General features: G+C 35.4%; 2 protein-coding genes across 5 annotated transcripts in view; one reads left to right on the forward strand and one right to left on the reverse strand.

The window, feature by feature from the left end:
- Positions 1-8734, forward strand: part of LOC136039935 (cAMP-dependent protein kinase type I regulatory subunit-like) — a 95108-nt gene extending 86374 nt beyond the window's left edge. For all 4 annotated transcript variants that reach the window (XM_065723933.1, XM_065723935.1, XM_065723936.1 and 1 more), the window contains exon 7: positions 7218-8734. In XM_065723933.1, coding sequence (XP_065580005.1) covers positions 7218-7302 — 85 coding nt within the window. In that variant the 3' untranslated portion in view covers positions 7303-8734. The remainder of the gene's footprint in view (positions 1-7217) is intronic.
- A 2160-nt stretch (positions 8735-10894) lies between these two features.
- LOC136040027 (glucose-induced degradation protein 4 homolog) lies at positions 10895-21118 on the reverse strand. The gene is made up of 5 exons (XM_065724093.1): positions 21084-21118; positions 19443-19524; positions 18269-18436; positions 15475-15704; positions 10895-10958 (listed from the first exon to the last, which is right to left on the reverse strand). Exons 1-5 carry the CDS (start codon positions 21116-21118, stop codon positions 10895-10897), a joined length of 579 nt encoding a protein of 192 aa, XP_065580165.1.
- Positions 21119-21738: the final 620 nt, after the last annotated feature.

The raw sequence follows: 21738 nt of genomic DNA on the forward strand, positions 1-21738 counted from the left end.
TTTTACAACTTGTGTCAACTGGAATGATGCTGATATTTTCAATCAGTGTGACTGGAAGATCCAAAGTGTGCCTTTAGTCTCTCTAACACCCACCACCATAATGCCAAGCTTTTGGTGCAAATGAAATGCGTATTGACCGTTGAATCAAACGGAAACCTACAAGATTTTAGACCAGTACTATTGGAGGCTCAAACCTGGTGCAAGGATTATTTTCCCTACAAAAACTTAGGTTAGACAAAACATGACTAGAAACTAAAATCTTCTAACGTTGTATTGTAACAGAACTAGCAATCTTTTCAAAAGTTCAGGCGAATTTTGTCTTCTTTTAGTGCTTTCGGACACAGCCTCTTTTTTAGATCCGGTGAAAAATCCAGTGAAACCGGAAAAATACGTTCAAACTAAAACAGGTCTTAACCAGGAAACAAAAAAGTGAGCAGATTATTAGAAGCCACTGAGAAAAAACCTGACTCAGAAAAGGAGCAAATGGAGGAGGGGTTCGTCTTCCTTTCTTCCCACCCGTTTGGTATGAAAGACTATTGTCCTAAGCATTTAAATCTCGGGAAGGGGGGGGGGTAACTTTTTGTAAAAAAAAAATGAAAATGACTGTTGAACCTGAAAATTTCATGACTGCTAACCTGTAAAGCTGGAATGTCGGCTGGTCATATTTCTGGTGATTTTTATAATTATTGTTGTTATTAAGTACTTTTGAGGGTTTGACGATCCACACATTCGCAATGAAGCAACCTTGGATACCCTCATCTCTTTCAAGCAACCTTAGTGCTCCACTCTCGAAATGAAGAAAATTTGGCTAAAATCATCCGAAACAATCCTTTAGGCAATTTCTCTGAAAATTTTCTAGCAAATCCTCTTCTTCTTTCAGAGCGCTCACGCTTCAGAACCATACGATTACTGTCATCGCTGTAGCTTACAATATTCTAATCTTATTCCAAACTTATTTCAACTGTGAAAAAAAACACCCTGGGTCTTGGCTATTCTACTTTTAACATCTTCGTTGTACCTACCGTCTTTTCAAACCTGTACTTGATCCCTAACTCTCAAAAATCTCTAGGACGATCATCCATTTTGCTAACATTTTCATCAAGATACTTAAATCAGCGGCAAAACTGAAGTTTAGGAAAGTTTTACCTTCCGAACTGATTGCGTGTTCTCCCATTGCCTTTGCTGTGCTTGTTAGGACAGAGTCCATCAAAATAAGCAATATAAATGGAAACAGGATGCTACCCTGCTTAACTCGCGATTTAATATGAAACCAGCTACTAACCTCGTTTCTTACCTTAACTGCGGCAATGTTACTTCTATACATTGCACTAATTACATTAATGTACAAGGATAAGACCTTTGATAAAGCTTTTCTATCACCAGAATCGAATGCTTGTCAATAATCTATAAAACTAAGAACCAAAGGCTTTTGATAACTCAGGCACTTCTCAATTATTAACCAAATATTAAAAATTTGGTTGACAGATCCTTTATCCTTTCTAAAATCACACTGTTCTTCTCTTATAACTTTGTTTACAGCATCAGTAAGTCTAAAAGGTATCGTCATACTTAGTAATTTGCTTCCAACAGAAATCAAGTTAGTGCCTCTTATTACCACACTCACTCTTATCACTTTTCTTATAGTGGGGCATAATAAAGCTTTCCCAAAACTGCTATGTAATTCCCATTTTTGGACTCTTCAGTCGGTTCTACGGGGGCATATACTACTGTGACTCGTACCCTTCACTTTTTAGTCATAAAATGAGCAACTATCATTCTATTATTTATACCATTCCACCCCTAACAAGACTTTGCAGCTTCCTTACTCATCATAAACCCTACTCCCTGCCTGAATAAAGAAATTCTAAATCAACTAATTTCATATTCCCTAGTCCTTGGGATAAGAGCTTCTGATACTTCTAGTGAGTCCAGTTCAAACTGTCTGACTTCGTCAGTCAAAATGTCAATACGATGGTTATTTTTTAACGTGGTGACATTCCAAGTTGTAATTTACGTATTCTCTAAATCACTGGAATTATTATGGCCTCAGGAAAAGCATTGGTCCCTGAACCAGTACTAGAAGGGGGCTAATATATTTTTTCAAATCTACAAGAAGCTCTAAAACCGGGTTAGAGCCGGGTTAGAAGTCCTTAGGACCTCCAGTACGAATGGAGGCTTTCTGCAATGATGGGCCTATCTTGGTCATAACATGGTTTCTTACACTTCGCAATGCTCTTCTATCAACAAGAGCCGAAATCCTGCACAGGCAATCTCAAGCCTATTACCTACGACTCTCCTACAAATATTATGCTACTACGGGGAGGTAACCCGTAATAGATGACTTAGCTAAGAAGAGGTTAAAAACATTACTTATAAAATCTTCTGCTGTAAAAATTACACATATTAGCTGTGAGTTTTTATTTTAACCATACAATATTCAATTGCTTTCCTTATCTCTTAAAACAAAAAGTTTCATCAAGTATATTTTTACCATTGAAAATATAACAACTCATTTACCACCACCTTTTCTTTTGCCTGGGCCACGCCCTCCTCCTCAAAGACCCAAAACTGGTAATAGAAGAGTAGCCTAGTCGTAACTCCCATCAAATCACCTATTTTCGATTCGGAAAACAATAGTGTATAGCAATTGGTATCAGAAGCGAATATTTATCATGACGCAGATGTAGTATTTAGGTTTCCTATCGTCATAGAAGAGCATACGTTACGTTTTTTTTCTTATTAATACCTGGCGTCCAGCAGACTCTGCTCCTAGTTACAATAGAAATACGGTTAGGCATCCCATTTCCATACACCCAATCGCTTTTAAAGTCATTTGGTTTGCTTTTCCTGTGATTAATCTAAAAAATGTTTTCCACAAAAAAAATTTTCAAAGAAAAGTAAAGAGCTCCGTTAAGGAGCTCTTAGGCAAAACTGAGCAGAAATAAAGTCAAATAATTTTCCAAGCGTAAAACAACCTCGAATTAATATCAATAAATAAATGAAACTAAAAACAAAATGAAAATTCGAACAAAACGAATGAGTCAAACTCAAAACGAGCAAAAACTAAAATGAGTAGGGCTGATAATCCTCATACCTTCTCAAGACCAGAATATAATTCGCACTCTACTAAAAAAGAAATAAAAAATGACCGTGGTTAATCCGTTTAGGTTACATATACTGATTCCTAGAAATTTTAATAACTTTTATTTATTAAAGTAAAAACGTGAAAACATTTAAGATGTATTTTGTTTTCAGATAAGTGCAAATTATTTTCAGGTCTTGAGAAGGCATTGGGGTTATCAGCGCTACTCATTTTAATTTTTGCTCGTTTTGAGTTTGGCTCGGCTATTTATTGCAATTTCTGTTCGTTTTGAGTTTGATTTATTTGTTGATATCCGTTTGTGTGATTTTTCCGACAATTTGGAAAATTAATTACCCCACCATCATTTATCTCTTTTCCTGTAAATTTATCATGGCTCTGTAATATGGAAAAATCAAAAGGGTTAGACTCAAGGTGTCTCAGTCTATCCCCAGTACAATTATCATCCAATCAAAGTCAGAATTATGGTCCGAACCAGCAGAAACTTTCGCAAAATGCACACCGTCTGAGTCTTAAAGTAGCAAAAACAACTGAAACAATGAGAACTCGAAAATAATGGAAGAAAAAGAAACTACTTGAAAACAAATAGAAACAAGAGAAAGAAATGGAACATATTCATTGTAAGATCAAATGTGGATACTGAAAAATTATTGCACTCAATTACTTCATATAAATAGGAACACACACAAAAAAGAAGAAAAAAGACATAAAATAAACTCATAATAAGCTACAGAGGGACAAAAAATCGCACAAGAAAAAATACGATCGTATGAACAAAAAAACATTACATATCGTAAAGTAATAAAAAAAATCTCACCAAACGAAATGTCTTTATTAATCACCGTAACTAGTCAATTTTAACCCATTGTGAAGACGGAGACTTTTTACATTCGAGCCACAATTTGCTCCTTTTTTGTTTACGCGTAAGATGAACCGAACCCGAATCAAACGTGTCCTTTCCCCTAGACATTAGCTCATTCCGTACAAAATTTAGCTTTGGGTGGAGATAACTGTAAGCGTGAATTCCAGTCACCCTTCAACTTATTTACCTCACTAAGAATCGACTGAATGCTACAATCCGTGTTAAGCGATATAAAAACAGGGGTGGGTCGAACACTAGTTTACCTACTTGTGACGTTAGAACTGCTATTTCTCGTAAGGCGATAACGCTTGGTAAGAGAAATGTTCTCGGTAACTTGCAATTTGTCAGAAAGAAGAGACATTACGTTGCTAGTTCAGCAGGTTATGCTTCAGCTAGTTATGCTTTTCAGCAGGCAGACCATGAACGATCAAATTTAATCTCCTTTCTCTCACTTCGATGTCCAAAAGCCTACTTTCCAAATCGTTATTCCGCAATTTTTCTTGCTCTAGCTTTTTTGCTTCATCTCGTAGATTAGCATTTTCTGCTGATATTTGTCTAACTTCGTCTTGAAGGGCAACTATTGAGACAGAAAAATTTCTCTGTTCTGCTAATATTTTATCCAGTGACGCCTGAAGCCGTTTCATTCCTTCATCAAACTTTGCTTGAGTGACCGCCACAATAAGTTTAAATTTCCCCTCAATGTTGTAAATGGAGTAGTATGGTAATAGTAGTGGTGATAGTTGTAGTAGTATTAGCATCAGGCAAATATTGCCTTTCTGATCATCTCCCTTATCATTTCCTCAAAGTTTCAAATTAATATACTCAGTCGTTCCGGAGTTACGCCCTTTTGAAAATCCTTATAAACATAATGTGTTTTGATTTAGTTTAACACTCCTCTCAACATCCTCTGAAAGGCTCACCTGAATGCCCTTCGTTTTCTTGGAAAACAAATTTCAGATATGCAAATCTTTCTCAATACCATATAGTATATGTAAACAATGAACGAATTGCTTAACTTGCCCTGAGAACTGTAGGGAGGTTGACATCCCCAAGAAATTTCTCTTAAAATTCTGGTCGGATATACTTTTTAAAAATTTGATCGGATGTATTCTGGGGAATGATAGGCATGGGAGGAGGCTGATTGCCCTCCATTCACTTTTGACTCTTAAAAAGGGCACTAAAACTTCCGAGTTTCAATCAAATGAACCCCATCTGATACAAAGTTTATACGACCATCCGTTTCATAAAAACCTTATAAGCCACGGGCATAACTTACAACCCTTGCCCTTGGGCTTTTTGGGAGTTGTATCCACCCTGAAGACATTGTTATATGCTCTTTGGACTATTGGTAACAAAATAGCTATCTGACAATTTTGATCGAACGTGTTTGGGGAAAAGAGGATGTATGAGAGGGGAGCTAGTTGCCCTCCGTCACGTTTGAGTCTTATAATATGTAACTATACTCTTCCACTCAAATGAGTATCCTCTAAAGTTAACACGACCACCCCTTTCCTAAAAACCTTATATGCTCCCAGGGTATAACTTACCCCACAACATTTACCCCGTACTCTGGGGGATTGTGTCAACCCCTGTGATCTTTGGACTATTTTTGAAGAGATAGCTATCAGAAAATTTCTATTGGGTGCATTTGGGGAAAGTATAACGTGGGGGGATGCTAGCTGCCCTCTGAACACATTGATTCTTAAAGAGGGAAATCGAACATTCTGATTTCCAATCCAGTGAGCCCCCTCCGAAGTTTATACAACCACCCTTTCCATAAAACCTTATATGCCCTCGGACATAACTTACAACCTTTGGCCTGAGGGCTGTGGGGGATTTTCATCTTCAAAGACATACTTTTCGGACCTTTCGACTACCCTGAACAAAATGGACATTTAACAATTTTGATTGGATGTTTATGGGGAAATGATGGGCATGGGGGCTGATTGCCCTCCAATCACTTTCGACTATTAAAAAGGGCACTAGGCCTTTCAATTTTCAATCGAATGAGCTCTTTTCGAAGCTTCTACGACAACATATGGCCATCTCACAATTTTTATTAGGTGCATTTTATGAAAATGTCATGTGTGTGTGTGTGTGTGGAAGGGGGGGGGGTATCTGCCCTCCGATCACTTTGACTCTTAAAAGGGGTACTAGAATTTGTGATTACCAATCCAATTAGCCTCCTCCAAAGTTGATACGACCCCTCTTTGTATAAAAATTGCCCCCCGGACATAATTTAAAATCCTTGCCCTGAGAGCTGTGGGGGAGGGGTTGACATCCTCAAATACATAATTTCCTGACTTTTCAACTACGCTGAACGGAATGGCTATCTTAAAATTTTGATTGGATATGTTTGGTGAAATGATGGGCCTGGTTACCCTCCAATCACTTTCGACTTTTAGAACGGGCCGTAACCCTTTCTATTTCCAAACGAATGAGCCCTTTTAAGTTTCTACGACAATTTCTTATATGCGTTTTTCTTTCATTTATAACTCTCATGGCATTCGCGCTATGCTCTCTGCCGGGAGTAGGTCACACTTATATTGTAATTATTGTAAAAAATAAAAGAACCTGAATCTGAGCGAAGTGCCCTGGTCTAAAAATAATAATTATAATACATTGTGCCCACATCGCTTTTTACTTAGGCAGCGTAGTCACATATATATAATGTCTTGTTTGCATGAGTGTGGGTGATCTTCTATTAAATTACCAGTTCGCTAGAGGAGAACAAAATTAGACTGCCTGGGCAGCTTGAAGTGTTGCAGCAACCTATGTTCGGCTTTGCCGACAAAAATGCTGCGGGATTAACGCTTTGTTTCTACACGATCGAACAAAAACTGTAGTTGTCTACTCCTCAACCAAGTATTTATGTAGCAATCACTTGGAGATAGACAAAATCAAATTTTTGTTACAATCAGATTCATCGGAAACAAACAATAGCTGTTATATCTTAAGGCATTGTAACATAAACCTTAGGTTGGATATGCTTCATTTTCCGACATGACAATAACGATTGGAGATTTGAAAAAGACCACATCCATCAGTCCTAAAGGTAATATTAAGTGTTATGCGTATTTTGAATCCTTGCTAGTTCTAACAGTGTATCGGATATGGTTTCAGCTCTAAACTGGACAAATTGATTACCATTTCAGTAATGGGGTTTATGTAGGGCAGCTTTAAGGTAATATTGACTAAATTCCCCAAAATGTTGAAAATATGGCCAGCAGTTGGTAATTCTTGTTTCCTTCTCAGGTTCGAGCGTGTTTTGGGTCCTTGCAGTGAAATCCTGAAGAGAAACATTCAGCTTTACAATAGCTTTGTGTCTTTATCCGTTTGAACTTCAGTTCAGTCGGACCGAAGAAGATGTCAGTTACAGGTTTATTCGTGGAGTCTAATTTATATCGGAAAAATTATTGGGTAACAATATTTAGTGATTTAATGATCACAATTTAGTGATTTAGTAAAGAAATTGTTAGGCTTCTTCTAGACTATTGGTTTCTGTATCCCCGTGTTCTTGTACTAGGCATGAATATTGTTTAAATGAAGACTCTTTTAGAAGGCTTATTAGTTTATTTCGATAGAAAGGGAGTTAAAAAATAACCTTTTTTTGATTTTATTTCAATCATCACCTGATTGTAAAACAAAACGAAAAAACAAAAGTTTGAGAATTTTAGATGCTTCGCTATTGAAATTTGCTTTAAAATAAAATATTTAGTACTTGAAGGCCACAATATTGTTTGTACTTATCTCGATTTTTAAAACTGATCAAGCTTAAGAGCCAATCAAATGTTCAGTATATAAAAAACCCACTGAAATATAGACTCATAAGCTACCAGAAGTTGCCATTTTTTACAAGCAATAAAAGAATTGGTTCCTGACTCCTAAGTCAGGAGCCGTCAAATGGTTCATCGCTGTCAATGTGAAGGATTACTCATCCGGATTTATACCCAGTTGAAAGTTTACCTTGTTCCTTTTCTTTGTTGCACATTAAGCGTCCACTCAAGCCCAAAATTAGGGTTGAGAATAACTTTGATTAAAATTCCCAGAATTGTTCAAGGAAAGCGGTGGAAGAAACTTGGCTCAACAAACACTAATTACGATAATTTAAAAGCGTTTTCTTTTGTCATTTTTTCCGCCATCTATTTTTATTTCTTTTTAAGCTTTTTTTGATGGGTTTACAGTTTTCTTGATCATGCAGTTATTTTGGACAAATTTGTAAAGATGTTATTTATATAAATTAGTTTGGTCGGATTGTAGTGTTCGAATTAAAAATTAGCTCTTGTCTTAGGGACTGATCTTGTGTGTCGGATGAGTATAATCTGTTATAGAAATTGTCCTAAAGAGGTCTAGGAAATAAAAAAAATGGGCTAAGAAAACTTTCCGTGTCATTTTAATATTTCCTTGTAATTTTTGATTTTTTGTAGTTTAACAGTTTTAGAAAAGAAAAGTACACGATAACTTGCGTTTATTGTTTTAAACAAACTGACGTCTTCTTTCAGTTAAATCTGACATGAGTATTTGCGTAATCTCGTTCTCCATTTTTTTTTTCTTTCTTTCTTTCATACGAACAATAAAGCAAAAAAAAAGAAATTTATTTCTGCCAAAGATTTGCGACTTGCTATGTATTTTTAAGTTTCATTTCTATTGTTGTCGTAGATTGTTGGTGACGGTACAAAGTTTTGCCTTGTGCTTCGTAAAGTTACACTGTGTCGCTTGTTTCCTTTTTCTTTTTTGTGCCAGTCTTTATAATATAAAATTTTAAAAAGTCATGTCTTGATTGCTTATACATATATATACATAGAGGTAGGTTATTGTGTTAGTGGTAGTAAAATCCAGTGTCCCCCCCCCCCCCCGTGCAGTATAAATCAGACACCTTCAACCTTTCACATTCAAGAGCATAATTTGAAATACCAAATGCAGGATGTGTACAATATATATATATATATATATATATCTATATATATATATATATATATATATATATATATATATATATATATATATATATATATATATATATATATATATATATATATATATATATATGACACGTTTATCCTTTGACACGAGTCAATCCTATGGCACGGGGTATTCCACCTTTAGACTACAAGCGGTGTATACAGATGTGTGTATCTGTGGGACGGGTCGGGGGCTCGAGCCAAGTCCATCCCATTGAAGAGACAATAATAGTCGTCTATTTTGAGGGTTTTGAGAATCTCCCGCTATGAAATTATCTCCTGTGTATGTGATTGTTGGATACCAATGAGTTTTGATTCAGCGCAAAGCTCCTGGGTGATTGCAATCAGTATGCGAACCAGCCGGAAGTTTGAAGTGGCGATTTGAATTCGGGAATCAGCAAATCTATCAATCGTTTGGGTGAAATTAGTTCGGATTCCAAGTAAAGATCCCGGTTGCCAGAGAAACAGACCTGGATGAATCCAGTAGTGCAAGTATGTTGTGAACCTGACGACTTGTTTAAGCCCTACAGAGGTTTTGAGCACTTTAGCTTTCGGCCGAAACTCACCAAGAAGTTACGTGCCAGAACAAGGTGGTAACAAGGTCCAATGGGCTCAATTTAGCTTCCGCGCGGAACTCATGACCGGATGAGACCAGCATGAAATTTGGTCCAAAGAGCCTAACCTAGTTTAGATTTTACAAACTTGCAACTTCTAACTTCTGTATTGAATTTGCGTACAACCCTAAGGGGTCTTTAGGCCGTTTAATTGCTTACTGACAATGTTAGCTAACAGGCATTTGTTTGGACAGCGAAAACAGAATTGTTAGCTGACACAAATATTTCGCTTAAAATTCTGCAACAAGTATTCGATTTGTTAAAGATATTCTCTAACAATGTTAGCAAACAGTTTTTAGTTGGACGGCAAAAAAACCCCTCTGGTTTCTGATTCAAGTTCAAACTCGATACGAAATTTCTGGTTGAGGGCAAATTCCTGATTTATCTTGTTGAGTGAATGAATAAGTTAAATTATACGGAATGTGATTCGGCAACACTATGAGAGGTTATATGTAAATAAGGTTTGTAAAATGGAATTATTTGGCTTGTGAAAAAGCTAAAATACACTCTTGAAAAATAATTGACGTTTTCTTCAGGAAAAAATAAAACTGGTCAAATTAATGTACAAATTGGACTAAAAAAAAGCAAGCCTTTTTTGCTACCCAAAAGAATTATTTTCTAGGCCAAGCCACTGATTTTAATGAGCTATAAAACCATTTTTTCAAGAGTGTCAACTTACTGCAAGAAACGAAGTCCTAAGGAAAGTCCCAAAAAATAAATAAGGAAAAATCAACAGCATTTTACTGCTCAAATTTACACATGATCAGAAATTGTATCTTGAGCATTTAAAAGACATAAAAAATGAATACATAATGAAAAAATGCAAGTTTCAAGAGTCTAAAAGCTGTGGGCTCTTTTTTTACTAGTGTCTCTTTTCTATTCGCCGTTCGTTGCCTTAAAAGAACAAAGCAGTATGCTATTGTATAATCTGAAAAGATAACATGTTTAAAACCTGTTTTCGAGTAACAACTCCCACTCCGATTTCGTATTTTTGAAACATGAGAAATAGTCAATGTGGACTATCTTTCAGTGAAAATACCCTAATTGAAAGATTCTATTCATACTTACTCTCTTTGGTTGAAACAATGCAAAGGAACTGCGCGTTCTGTTAAGGACAGGTTCTATGGTTTACAACGGACGAGCTAATACGATTGTATTTCGATTATCTGATAAAGTCCTATCCGTAAAACTGTCACTGATAACAGTTCATCCAGGCGGCAAACAGCGAAACGAAAACAAACTGAAATGCTCCAGAATTTATAAAACAAGAAATCAAACTTGGGACACAATTATATACTTTCCTTTTTTGAACAATGTTTTATACATATGAAAATATCACATCTGCTTAAATTTGTTTTCATCTAAATTCGAATACTTGGGTACTGTGGTCGGGTACATGTTTCAATGTTAGAGATTGATACCTGTAAAAGCAATAGATTACATCATAATCATCTAGTACACATAAAAATAATTCAACTAGTTTACTGAGATATTGTCATAGTAAAGATATAGAAAACAAACTCTGCGTAACATAACCAAAAATTAAAAGGTGAGGTTTGGACAGAAACTTTCAGGTGGAACAAAAGTATCCACAGCACCGTGGACGGAATTAGCTCCAAAAAATTTCGAATCGAGTGTGAGGAAAAAAAACGATAAGACAAAATGTTGACAGCCCTTGTCAAGCTTGAACTAAAAGGAAGAACTAAGACATAAGACACATTTCAAGGAATAATTTGTTGGTATATTTTAGGTAGGATTTTAAAAAAAATTTAAAGCATGAAGATAAAACTTGTGACCGTCATTCTTTGAGAGATAAAATTGTAGTGCTTCTGCGTTTTACAGTTTTGCTTTTTATTTTTATACATGTTTTGAACATATAAAAGTAGTCACAGTCGAAACCTAGAAATGCACCTCATACTTTCCTCGAAAGTCAATAAAATAGAGGGAAAGAGTCTCCCAGCGAATCTTATCTTCCAGTTTCATAGGTGTATACAATTCATTATGTGATATAATAATTTGTTTACAGCCCACTACAAAATACAAGTCAAGGCAGAATAAAGAAATATAAAATAAACATAGATGAAAAGCAATACAATCATAGGAAAATACCATGAGATGGTCCAATATTATAAATAGCAGACTCGGACAGCCCCTTCTATAGCAAGGCCAACAATTCCCTTATATCTGGAGCATTAAAGCTGTACAGTTTCTCTTTTCTTATACCGCTGTGGCAAATACAGTAAAAATCTCAAAAATCAGAGATAGGCTGCACAGGCCACATGGATGTTATTCTATATAAAAAATTAAACTAACCAACAAACAATACAGAGTAGTTACATTAGGTAGATAGTTGTGCCAGCGCTTTACATTTAAATTTATTCTATAAGCGAATATTTTTTAGTACTTAGTCTGGGGTTTAAGCTTAACGTCAGCAACTGAACGCAAACGAAATTATCGCAAATTATTTATAATCGTAATTCCAACCAGCTGATAGACCCAAGAAAGGTATCGAAACATTGCTACAACTAAGTGGTGGTGTAGAAAAACCTTACCATTAAAAGAAAGGAACTCACATTATCAACATTAAGGTCATACGATTCGTTGTGAAAATTTTCATATCAAATCATGTATTTCGACCAACAATTTTGCAGATTTTATTCAATAAAACGTTTATTTGATATTCTAGTGATTCTAGTGATGGGGTTTAGATCCCCCGCCCCAGACTGTACAAGAAAGATTAGTAGAGAAATGAATACCCAGAAGGCAAATTTCCTTAATTTTATGGGTAACTTCATTCTTAAAAATGAAGTCAAAATGACGGGGTGGAATCTTCAATCGAAAGCATTTCCTTTTCTTACTGCACTAACTGACTCTAACCATTCAGTTTTAAACCATTTATCAATCGCTAGACCTTCTTCAAGAAATAGGAAGGCATACACTGCAGTTTCGCCGGAGGTGGCCTAGAGGGTCCATTTTGTTCTTTTGCATAAGACCGACACCATGTCAGTGACACTATTAGGAAGAGAGGTGGGCGATGGACACTAAATTGGTGTTGTAATCAGAGTGTGGCTAATTGGCCCTATGTTTTTAATACAGCCGGTTCTAAGTTTTAATAGTATTATAAAAATAACTCTCTACAACGGATTATTTTTGCTCCATCAGAGTTCCTGCGCGGACAAGCTATTTATCTCCACTAGGTTGCTAACTAGGATTTCGACATGAGACAAAGCGTATCCAAATCTAAAACCGTGATTTGGATATCCATGAGGAAGGTTCGCATTAAATTCTGCATAGCAGAAAACCTTTTCCACTAGTATTTTGAGCTCAGCCGGTTTCGTGGGCCACTGTGCCCCCCTAAGCTGATAGAGACCTTGTTCAATTTGGGCGAGAGCTTGACGACATTACTGCAATACTTATTTTTTAAATGCATATATATATATATATATATATATATATATATATATATATATATATATATATATATAAATCTTTCCAAGATTTCAATTATTGGATAAAGGTTTAAAATTTAGCTGCTTAGCTATTTATTCCATGGACAAATACAATAACTATGCCATTTTTTTCTATATTTTATTTTAGTTAAAGAGGTGGACATTAGACTAGCAAAAAGCTTCATGGCTTGGGTATGGTTTAACTATACCGTGTTTTCATTTGTATCTTTATATTCAAGAAAAAAAAGTCAAGAGTCATCATAATTCTAGACGGCCATTCCCTTTATCCACAAAATCCTTGATCTATTAGTTGGAAGGGGGTAGTCCAACAAAAAAGCAAAACACAGATTAATTTGCACTTAAATTGCCGAAAAACAGTGAAAATAGCGAGATTAAGTATATTAGTAGTGCATGGGCATGTGCCAAACAAGGTTGCTAAAAGACGGTTTAGCAGCCAATAGTCGGAAAACGTCACTGAAGACAGCATCTGGCATCAAATTAAAAAGAATAAACACTTTTTTTTAATCTAAAGATTAATGCATGATGAAAATACTGTTAGAAAAAAGTATTATAACCTCGTCTACTGATTTCTGGGGAATCCCAAGACTTCTTCTTGTCAATTAAATTTGATTCAAAATCTTTGACAAAGTATAACTTCACTCCAACTTCAATTTTCTAAATTTTCAACTCAAATTAGCTAAAAGGCAATCTTTCCGCTAAGAGGTCAAAAAGGTTTAAGAAAATTGCATTTGCCTTGAGCTTAATACAATCGTCTGAGCATAAACGTTGTTTTTGCTCCTGCTTACAAGAACATTTGATTTTGCAATACATTGCAGCTAGGTACAAAGTGAACCCAATGCGTTTTGTTTTTTACATGAAATATTGCTTCCAAAGAGAAAGCATATATGTAAAACCACGCACTATAGTGATGGAAAAGCAATAATACCCAATCACGCCCATTAGAAAGTTTTCAGTTATTGTGCTTAACTAACACAAGTATTGTATTCTAGTATTGATTAGGAGGTCTTAGCCTAATTTGTGGAGCTTGGATAATGCATTCTAACAAACGACAGAGCCGACACCTACTTTCCCGAAGATCTTAGAAAACCATTCAACTTCCCTTGTTTTGTACCGGAGATAGAGTTATTCAGTTTCGATGAAACTTACATCATAAGAAAAGGGAAATTTTGTTTTTTCGATTAAACAGAGAAAAATTTTCTTTTCTCTCAGGAAAGGGCGGATCCTTAAAATGATCAAGCATAATTACTTGGAAAAAGCTAAAAATCAGTTCAAAAGAATTAATATTGGAGTAATTTGGCCACTTTGGGAGTTCCCCGTGGTACTACCTCGTTTGATTGACAAACTTGCCAACAAAAGCGAAGAAGAATTCCACTATCTTTTCAGTCAAATTTCCCAGTAAAATTACATATTTTGGAGAGCTAGCTCCTATGAGAATTTGCTAATTGATGCATTGTCTTAGAGACAGTCAGCCGACACAAAACCTCGCAAAATGATTTTTAAGGTACCAATGTATTCATAAAGTGGGGGTTCGCAATTGTTTTTCATGGCCGCGCCCCTTTGAATATAGCACAGTTTCGCCACCTCTGAAAATTACAGAACATAAGAATCTTACTGAAACAACACTTCAAAAACAATAATTGGGTACTTGTGTAAGAAATACTTGATAGAATCCCACCGTGCAATATTTGCTCTCCTGCGTGAAACCACAAATATAATATTCCTTGTTGTAAGTAATTTTATATTTATAATTATATTATATTATTATATTGTATTATATGTAATAGTAATTTGTGCAATAGTAAATCTGTAGACACGTATATTATAAAATCTAAATTTTGACTTGTCAAGAAATACTATCCTAGAAGCGTAAAATCCGAATGTGAATGTGAGACTAGAATTTCCCCACGTTTGGCAGTGTCATTGCTCCGTCTGTCCCTCCCCAAGACCGGTTCTGTTCAGTACTAGTTCAAACTGTAATATGGATTTAAATACCTTGCTGGTAAGAGTTAAAGAAAAATACCTGGACAGAGAGAGAAGTCGAATTCAACCCTAAACTCGTCGAAGATAGCTCCCTAAAAAAATTTGGACACAAAATGCAATTTTTCCCTGTTTTCGATGGTGTCTCCAGGAAACACCTTTTATACTTCCAATTTCCTTAGTAATTTCTACACTCTCCATAACTCTGTTATATTAAAATCTTTTTTGTATGGACGTTGAGCCGCCAACCCCCCTCCCCTTCCCAATTCATTTTAAGATCACTTAAACATAGTTAACATCATGAAACATCATTAACATAATGAAAAACTTAAACATCATGTCTCCAGGAAAAACCTTTTATACTTCCAATTTCCTTAGTAATTTCTACACTCTCCATATAACTCTGTTACTTTAAAAAAATATCTGTATGGACGTTGAGCCCCCAACACCCCTCCCCTTCCCAATTCATTTTAAGATCACTTAAACATACCATTCCGAGCTTCGATGAAAGTAATATCCTTCAATAGTGGCGGTTGATTTTTGAAAACATATATAATAAAAACCAGCAAAGGAAGCACCAGTGATGTCTTTGATTGTGTGATCTGGTACCAAAAAATGTTCCTTCCAACGCATATAAACAAAGTCGGTGTCTTTTGTGGCTTCATAGTCAAACGAGTCTGAATTAAAGGACTTGCTGTAGCCGAAATGCTTGAATTTTTCCTAAAAAATAATAATAATAATAAAATAAACAGTCAAGGATGGAGGGTTATTCACATGATCGAATTACCCCGTGTAAGACTATCGATCCATCGGAATACAAAATCAATATCTCGGATTTTATTTAAAAAACTAAAACTCTTTTATAGATTTAATGCTGAATTTATCAGCTGATAATATAATACCTGATTTTATTTTGATTTCTGTGTATTGGTTGTTTTTTAGATTATCTATTTGTTTTATGTTTACTTTGTTATGATGGATTTTAGCTCTTTTAGAAAATATTAAGGAGTGCTCTAACAGTTTTATCTTTGTCACGTTTCCATAAAATCGTCCAATTTTCTAATAAATTTGTCATTTCAGCTACAAAACAGTATACCCATGTAGGAACAAAATCATTCGATCAAGGTATTAAGGCTGGAAAATATATATCAAAAAAATTAATACGGTTTTGAACTTTTCAATCAGGAAAAGTATTACAAGCAGAATAAAATATATTAAAATATAAATATAATTCATTATTTAACATAACAGACCGAACATAACCGACAGAATTTGCGATTGCTATATGTCACTTGGTTAATACCAAGTGCCATAAAAAAAGATCACTAGATGACAATTTTTGACGATTTCGGTGTCTATAGATTTCGATTTCGGTGTTTTACAAATATAAGTTTTACGTCAATAAGAAACCAAGGTTTTCAGATTCAGTGGTTTCTATCCCAAACCTAATTTATTGTACATTTGGGTCCCTTAAACCTCTTTTTTGCGCATTAGGGTTGCCTTGCCCTAAAAACCATACAGATATAAGCATGAAGTCGACAAAACAAGTTTTTGGCGCACTTTTAGGAGCCCAGGGCTCCTAACTCCATACTGTCATTATGTGGAAGCGTAATAAATTGCAGCTCTATCTCAAAGTGAGCTAAAAAGTGTAATTGTCAACATGGTTTTGCATCAAGAACGCAATGCGGGGTGTCACCAAAGCGGTTTTAGTGAAGCGAATTCAAGTCACTACAACTAACAAACATTTTGGTGACAATTGAAAATTGCCTTAAAACCAAAAACCCTTTTTTCAGCTTTTCTGGTTTCTATTAAGAAACATTATACATAATTTAATGCCGTTTCAATTAATCTTAGCCCAACCTGTAGCAAGAGATTTCAAGACTTCGTAAAGAATTTTTTTTTGAATATCTTAAACCTTATTCCACTTAGGATACATTTTTTTCTCTCTAATTTTCAGCTGAGTCAGACATGAACCCTTAACCAAATAGTATGGAAAACTTATAAGAGTGGAAATTGGCACGAATGTAGAAAAAAAACAATCAGTAGCGTCATCTTGAGTTCTGTGAATTTGTTTAACCCAAAATTGCCGCATAATTCCCTTTTTAGGTAGACCTACTCTACAGGGGAGGATACGGAAACGAATTCCGTCCCCAGTAGGCCAACCCACTTTAAGTCCATTAGCCTACTTTAACAGCCAAGATTTTTTCAAAGGCAGCCTAGAGTTATTTCATGTGAACTCGATTTTGACTTTAAATTATTCTTGAAAATAACAAGATCCAGATTAATTATCACTTACAGAGAAATTTTTGCTGTAATCTTATTGCACTGTACACTAACCATACTTAATACTTAGTTTTCCTAGAAATTTCCACTTTTTTTTATGAAGTCATCAGACGCTATACTGCGAATGGCAATTCGCATTCGCAGTGTATTGATTTTAAATTGCCAAAGATCCAACAATTTTAAGTTAAACTTTCTGTTTGGCCTCAATTGCTGGCAGACTTATTTTCCAAACTGTAAAATAGATGAGGTCTACATCAACAGATACCATGGCCAGAATTAAATTTTCATAACGTTCTTGGAGAGAACCTCTTCTTATCTCCCCTTATCTTGCATAAAGGTATTAGAGCTGGGCCATTAAATAGAAGATTCCTTTTGTAATCCCTCCCACTGGATTTGAGCAGATACCAGGACACAACATCCTTCTATGACTGACACAAATGACCCACGTGAAAATTTGAAATTGGACCTATAAATGAGGTTCTTTCACATTTTAAATGAAGAATGCCAATACATCTGCCAAATAAAATATCAAGGCCCAAGGGGGTCTTCAATTCAAAGTCAATAATTATATAATATTCAGATTTTAAAATGCTAAGCCATAAAAATAACTGTGACGGGCATAATATTTTATTGGGCTTCTTAGTTGACACGCTATCCAAAATGAAAATTTGTCAAATAGGCTATAGGTGCGACCCCAGGACGCAATCACAGAGTTGCAAAAACCAGCTAAAAAAATAGTCTAATAAAGAAACACAAAAATTCCAAATAAAATAATTATGTTGGATTCTAACTACAAAACCGAGCCCATTGATCTCTCTAAACTAAAAATATATACTTACCTTTTAAAATTATTTATCTAATATGATCACATCAGGGTTTATCCATACAGGTGATTCTTCATTTTCAAAAGAGTAGACTGCCGTGTCATTGCTTATAATCCCCCCCCCCCCAAAAAAAAGAACAATTAGCTTTCCTACCAAATAAAAGAAAGGAAGACCCACCCAATGTTTTCTATCAACTTCCTCGTCTGCATCCCACTTTCTTGTAAGAAATGGATATTTTGCACTGATAATTTCTCCATCAAAAAACGTTGTTAAGGACGGAAATTCTTCAGTTAGACCTTTTATCTTCAGATACCCACATAAATACGACCTCTCTTCGTCAACATACTGAAAAAAAATTAAACAATTATTCCAGGAAATTGAAGTCACATTTACGTCGGACACAAAGGAAAGCATGAAAACCCATACTGTATAATAGGAATTATGTCAGATTCCCATTAAATATTATAGATATGATTATGGAATTCCGTCTTCGACAGCCCTTCCTTTGCTGGGACAAGATAATAAGCAACCTGGACCTTCAGCCCTCTCATATAAGCTACGGTCGACCCATACTTTCTAGAGCGTTCAGCTAGAGTATACCTAAAAAGATTCAGAATATCTCGTCCATTATTTAAGATCGCATTAATCATACAGATCCAACATAGAAATCAATTTGATATGAACTCAATAGGTGAATATATAAAATGCTCATTATCAAATTCAGTTGAAAGTTTAAAACTCATAATTTTGTAAATTTCTGTTAACAATGTTATCGTAACATACATGTCTTAAATATCGTATCTTCGATGTTTAAATGTAATATTTTACCATGTCGAAAACCATTAAAGAATCAAATTTAGGCTTACTCAGGAAGATTTCCACTGAAGCGTAAGTGATATTAAGAAAAACAAAAAGTAATTTGCAACATCTTTTAGACGCTATGCCTGTTCAATCTTTTCTCCAGCCATACAGATACTAAGACCTTTGCAGGATTTTACCAAGGAGAAGACGGAATTCTTTTCGAGGGTGTAATAAAAAGAATCTACAACTGTGAACTGTGTACTATGACCCTCATGTACGGCTGTTTCCATGATCACTTCAAAACTATTCAGCTGAAGTTTGATACTGACTCTTGGGGAATCTTGTCCTGGGGATTACTCCCGTATGTCTATCCTTCTATATACGCCACTAATCTTACATAACAACTTAATTTGCACAATATTGAATTTGCTCATAGGTTAAAGAAACATGATTTTGGATGGTAATTATGCTGAGCTTCCATTTTTTGACAAGAGTAACAATACAACCAACAGCCATACATGATCAGGAAAATAATAATGACAATACAAACCTGTAAAACCACTTCGACATCATACGAACTCCCCTTTGATTTCTGTTGACCTCGAAAACGAGAGCCGTTATAGAGAAGCGTTCTGGAACAGGAAAAAATATTAAGAAGCATTTCCTTGAATATAAAATGCATATAAAATAAAAAATCATTAGCCTTATGAATATGGAACAAAGCAGTGTTGGCCTGACAATTCCCTTCCTATATTTAGATTACAGCCACCAGGAAACTCCTTTACACACACCAGGAAACTCTAAGCCACCCTACTCCCTTAGTGCCAAGTCTCTTTCCACTTCTACCATAGTCATTTACTTAAAATTCATTAATACTACAAAACAACTAATATGGATAAATTTTGAGGCAAAGTTACAGCATGCAACAACAGCTGAATTCCAATTTTAATTAAAAGCAAGTAGGGAAAAAAAGGAAAAGAAGATGTCAAACTGAAACAACACGAACTCCCAATATTAAACAGCTTTAATTGAAACTCTATTAATAAGAGCTTTAAACTCTTGTTTTGGTAAGATGATCAAAACAATAAACAAAACATTTTCCTGTTAACATTTCTTTATTTTCCCTAGAAATGTCCATTTTGAGCTGTCCCTAAAAGTCCAAGTAACTAAAAACTGACATCTCTAGATAATCTTTTGTCCAACAAGAACTAAAGCCAAATGCTGTACAGTAATCAACTTCCAGCAACTCTTTTTTCTGTATAATTTGCCTAATGGGCAAAGTTTGGGCCCGCTCCCAGTGCAACGAGATAAGAGTTGCGAGTCCATGGGGGGAAACGTAGAACACATTTGGCGAAACAAAAGAAAACTGAACGAAGTTCTGACTTATCCGTTTGAGTAGACATTGTCCGAAACGGAACTATGCATAAATAATGTGGTAGAGCAACTGAGTTAAATAGTTCCAAAAGAAGACGGGGGTTGACATGTAGATTATTTATCACAAAAGAAACATGCGATAGCCCTACTTGGCGTTCGATTTGAGCTATAGGAGTTGTCGCTTTTGCTTTACTAAGGAACAAATGGAGAGACCAAGGTAAGCAATCAGATCAACTGGCTTGATCCTGCTGTTCCTGGGAGGAATACCTGCTGGTTGTAAATGCTTCCAGTTGAAGAATACAAATTCCAACTTTTCAGCATTGAATGCAAGATCGAGTGTTGCAGACTCAGAGCAACTTAGTTCAAAATGTTGTCTGAATAGCAGACGAAAGACAAATTAATACCGGTGAGGATGAAAGACGAGGGAGCAGCAGACTGCACATCGAGAACTTTATTGTTGAAAAGTCAAGGGCAAGAGACAGTACCTTGACGGGTACCTTTCTCAGCCTCCACAATAATATCAGGAGCGGGTGTACGGTTTGAAGCAGAATAGTGCATTGGAGGGTCGTTCGCTTTAGAGATGAAAAGAGCACTAGCCAAACTTTAAGACAAGAATACATGTCACGAAGGGCTCTATTGTATGAATGCTCACCGTGCCATTTTGATGCATGGAGTAACAACGAACAGTAAAAAATTATACTTATGCTCATAATTCAGATAACGTGGCAAATTTGGACTTTATAATTTCATATCTTGAATCGCTAAAAAGTCTCTTGCTGAAGTATTGGATGAAATTTTGATTAGTAATGATTCTCACCTTGAAGTGTCTGTTGTTTTAAATGTTTTTGCCATATTCGCTGTAGTCCGAAATGGTTTCAGAAACAACTTTGGGATAAGATAGGCGTAAACTTATATCAGTGCAGATTAGATGATATTCTCAGTAGAATCAGAATTCCTTTTCACCTCCTGTCCCAGTCTAAAAAATTTCTTTCGTTGGAATTAGATATGGATTATGTTGAAATAGTTCATGCTTTGAAAGTTGCAGCTTCCGTTGCGGTTCCTCTTCTTAGAGTGCATAGAAATACACACAAAAGAGATGGTCTGCTATACCAGTGTTGAGTGAAGCAAAATAGAAACATCGGCTATGGTATCATATTTGGGATCAATTTGACTGACCGAGAAATGGCCACCTCTTCCAGACAGTTAAATCAACAAAAAAGAAATATATAAAGTTAGTGACAACATGGAAGAAACAACAAATGAAAGATATATTAACCAAGATTAGAAATAATCCAAAGTTACTTTATAATGAGGTTAATAGATTAACGCAGTCATCAGCTGATTTATCAGACCAAATCCCGCTAGAACAATGGTATGGACACTTTACTTCAGTTTTTTCGTCCAACCCACCATCAACAGAATTAAGTTTGTGAATTGTTATATAAGCATTTTTCTCAGTTGAACCCATATAA

This window comes from Artemia franciscana, chromosome 20 (assembly GCF_032884065.1).
Source record: "Artemia franciscana chromosome 20, ASM3288406v1, whole genome shotgun sequence".
NCBI lineage: Eukaryota > Metazoa > Arthropoda > Branchiopoda > Anostraca > Artemiidae > Artemia > Artemia franciscana.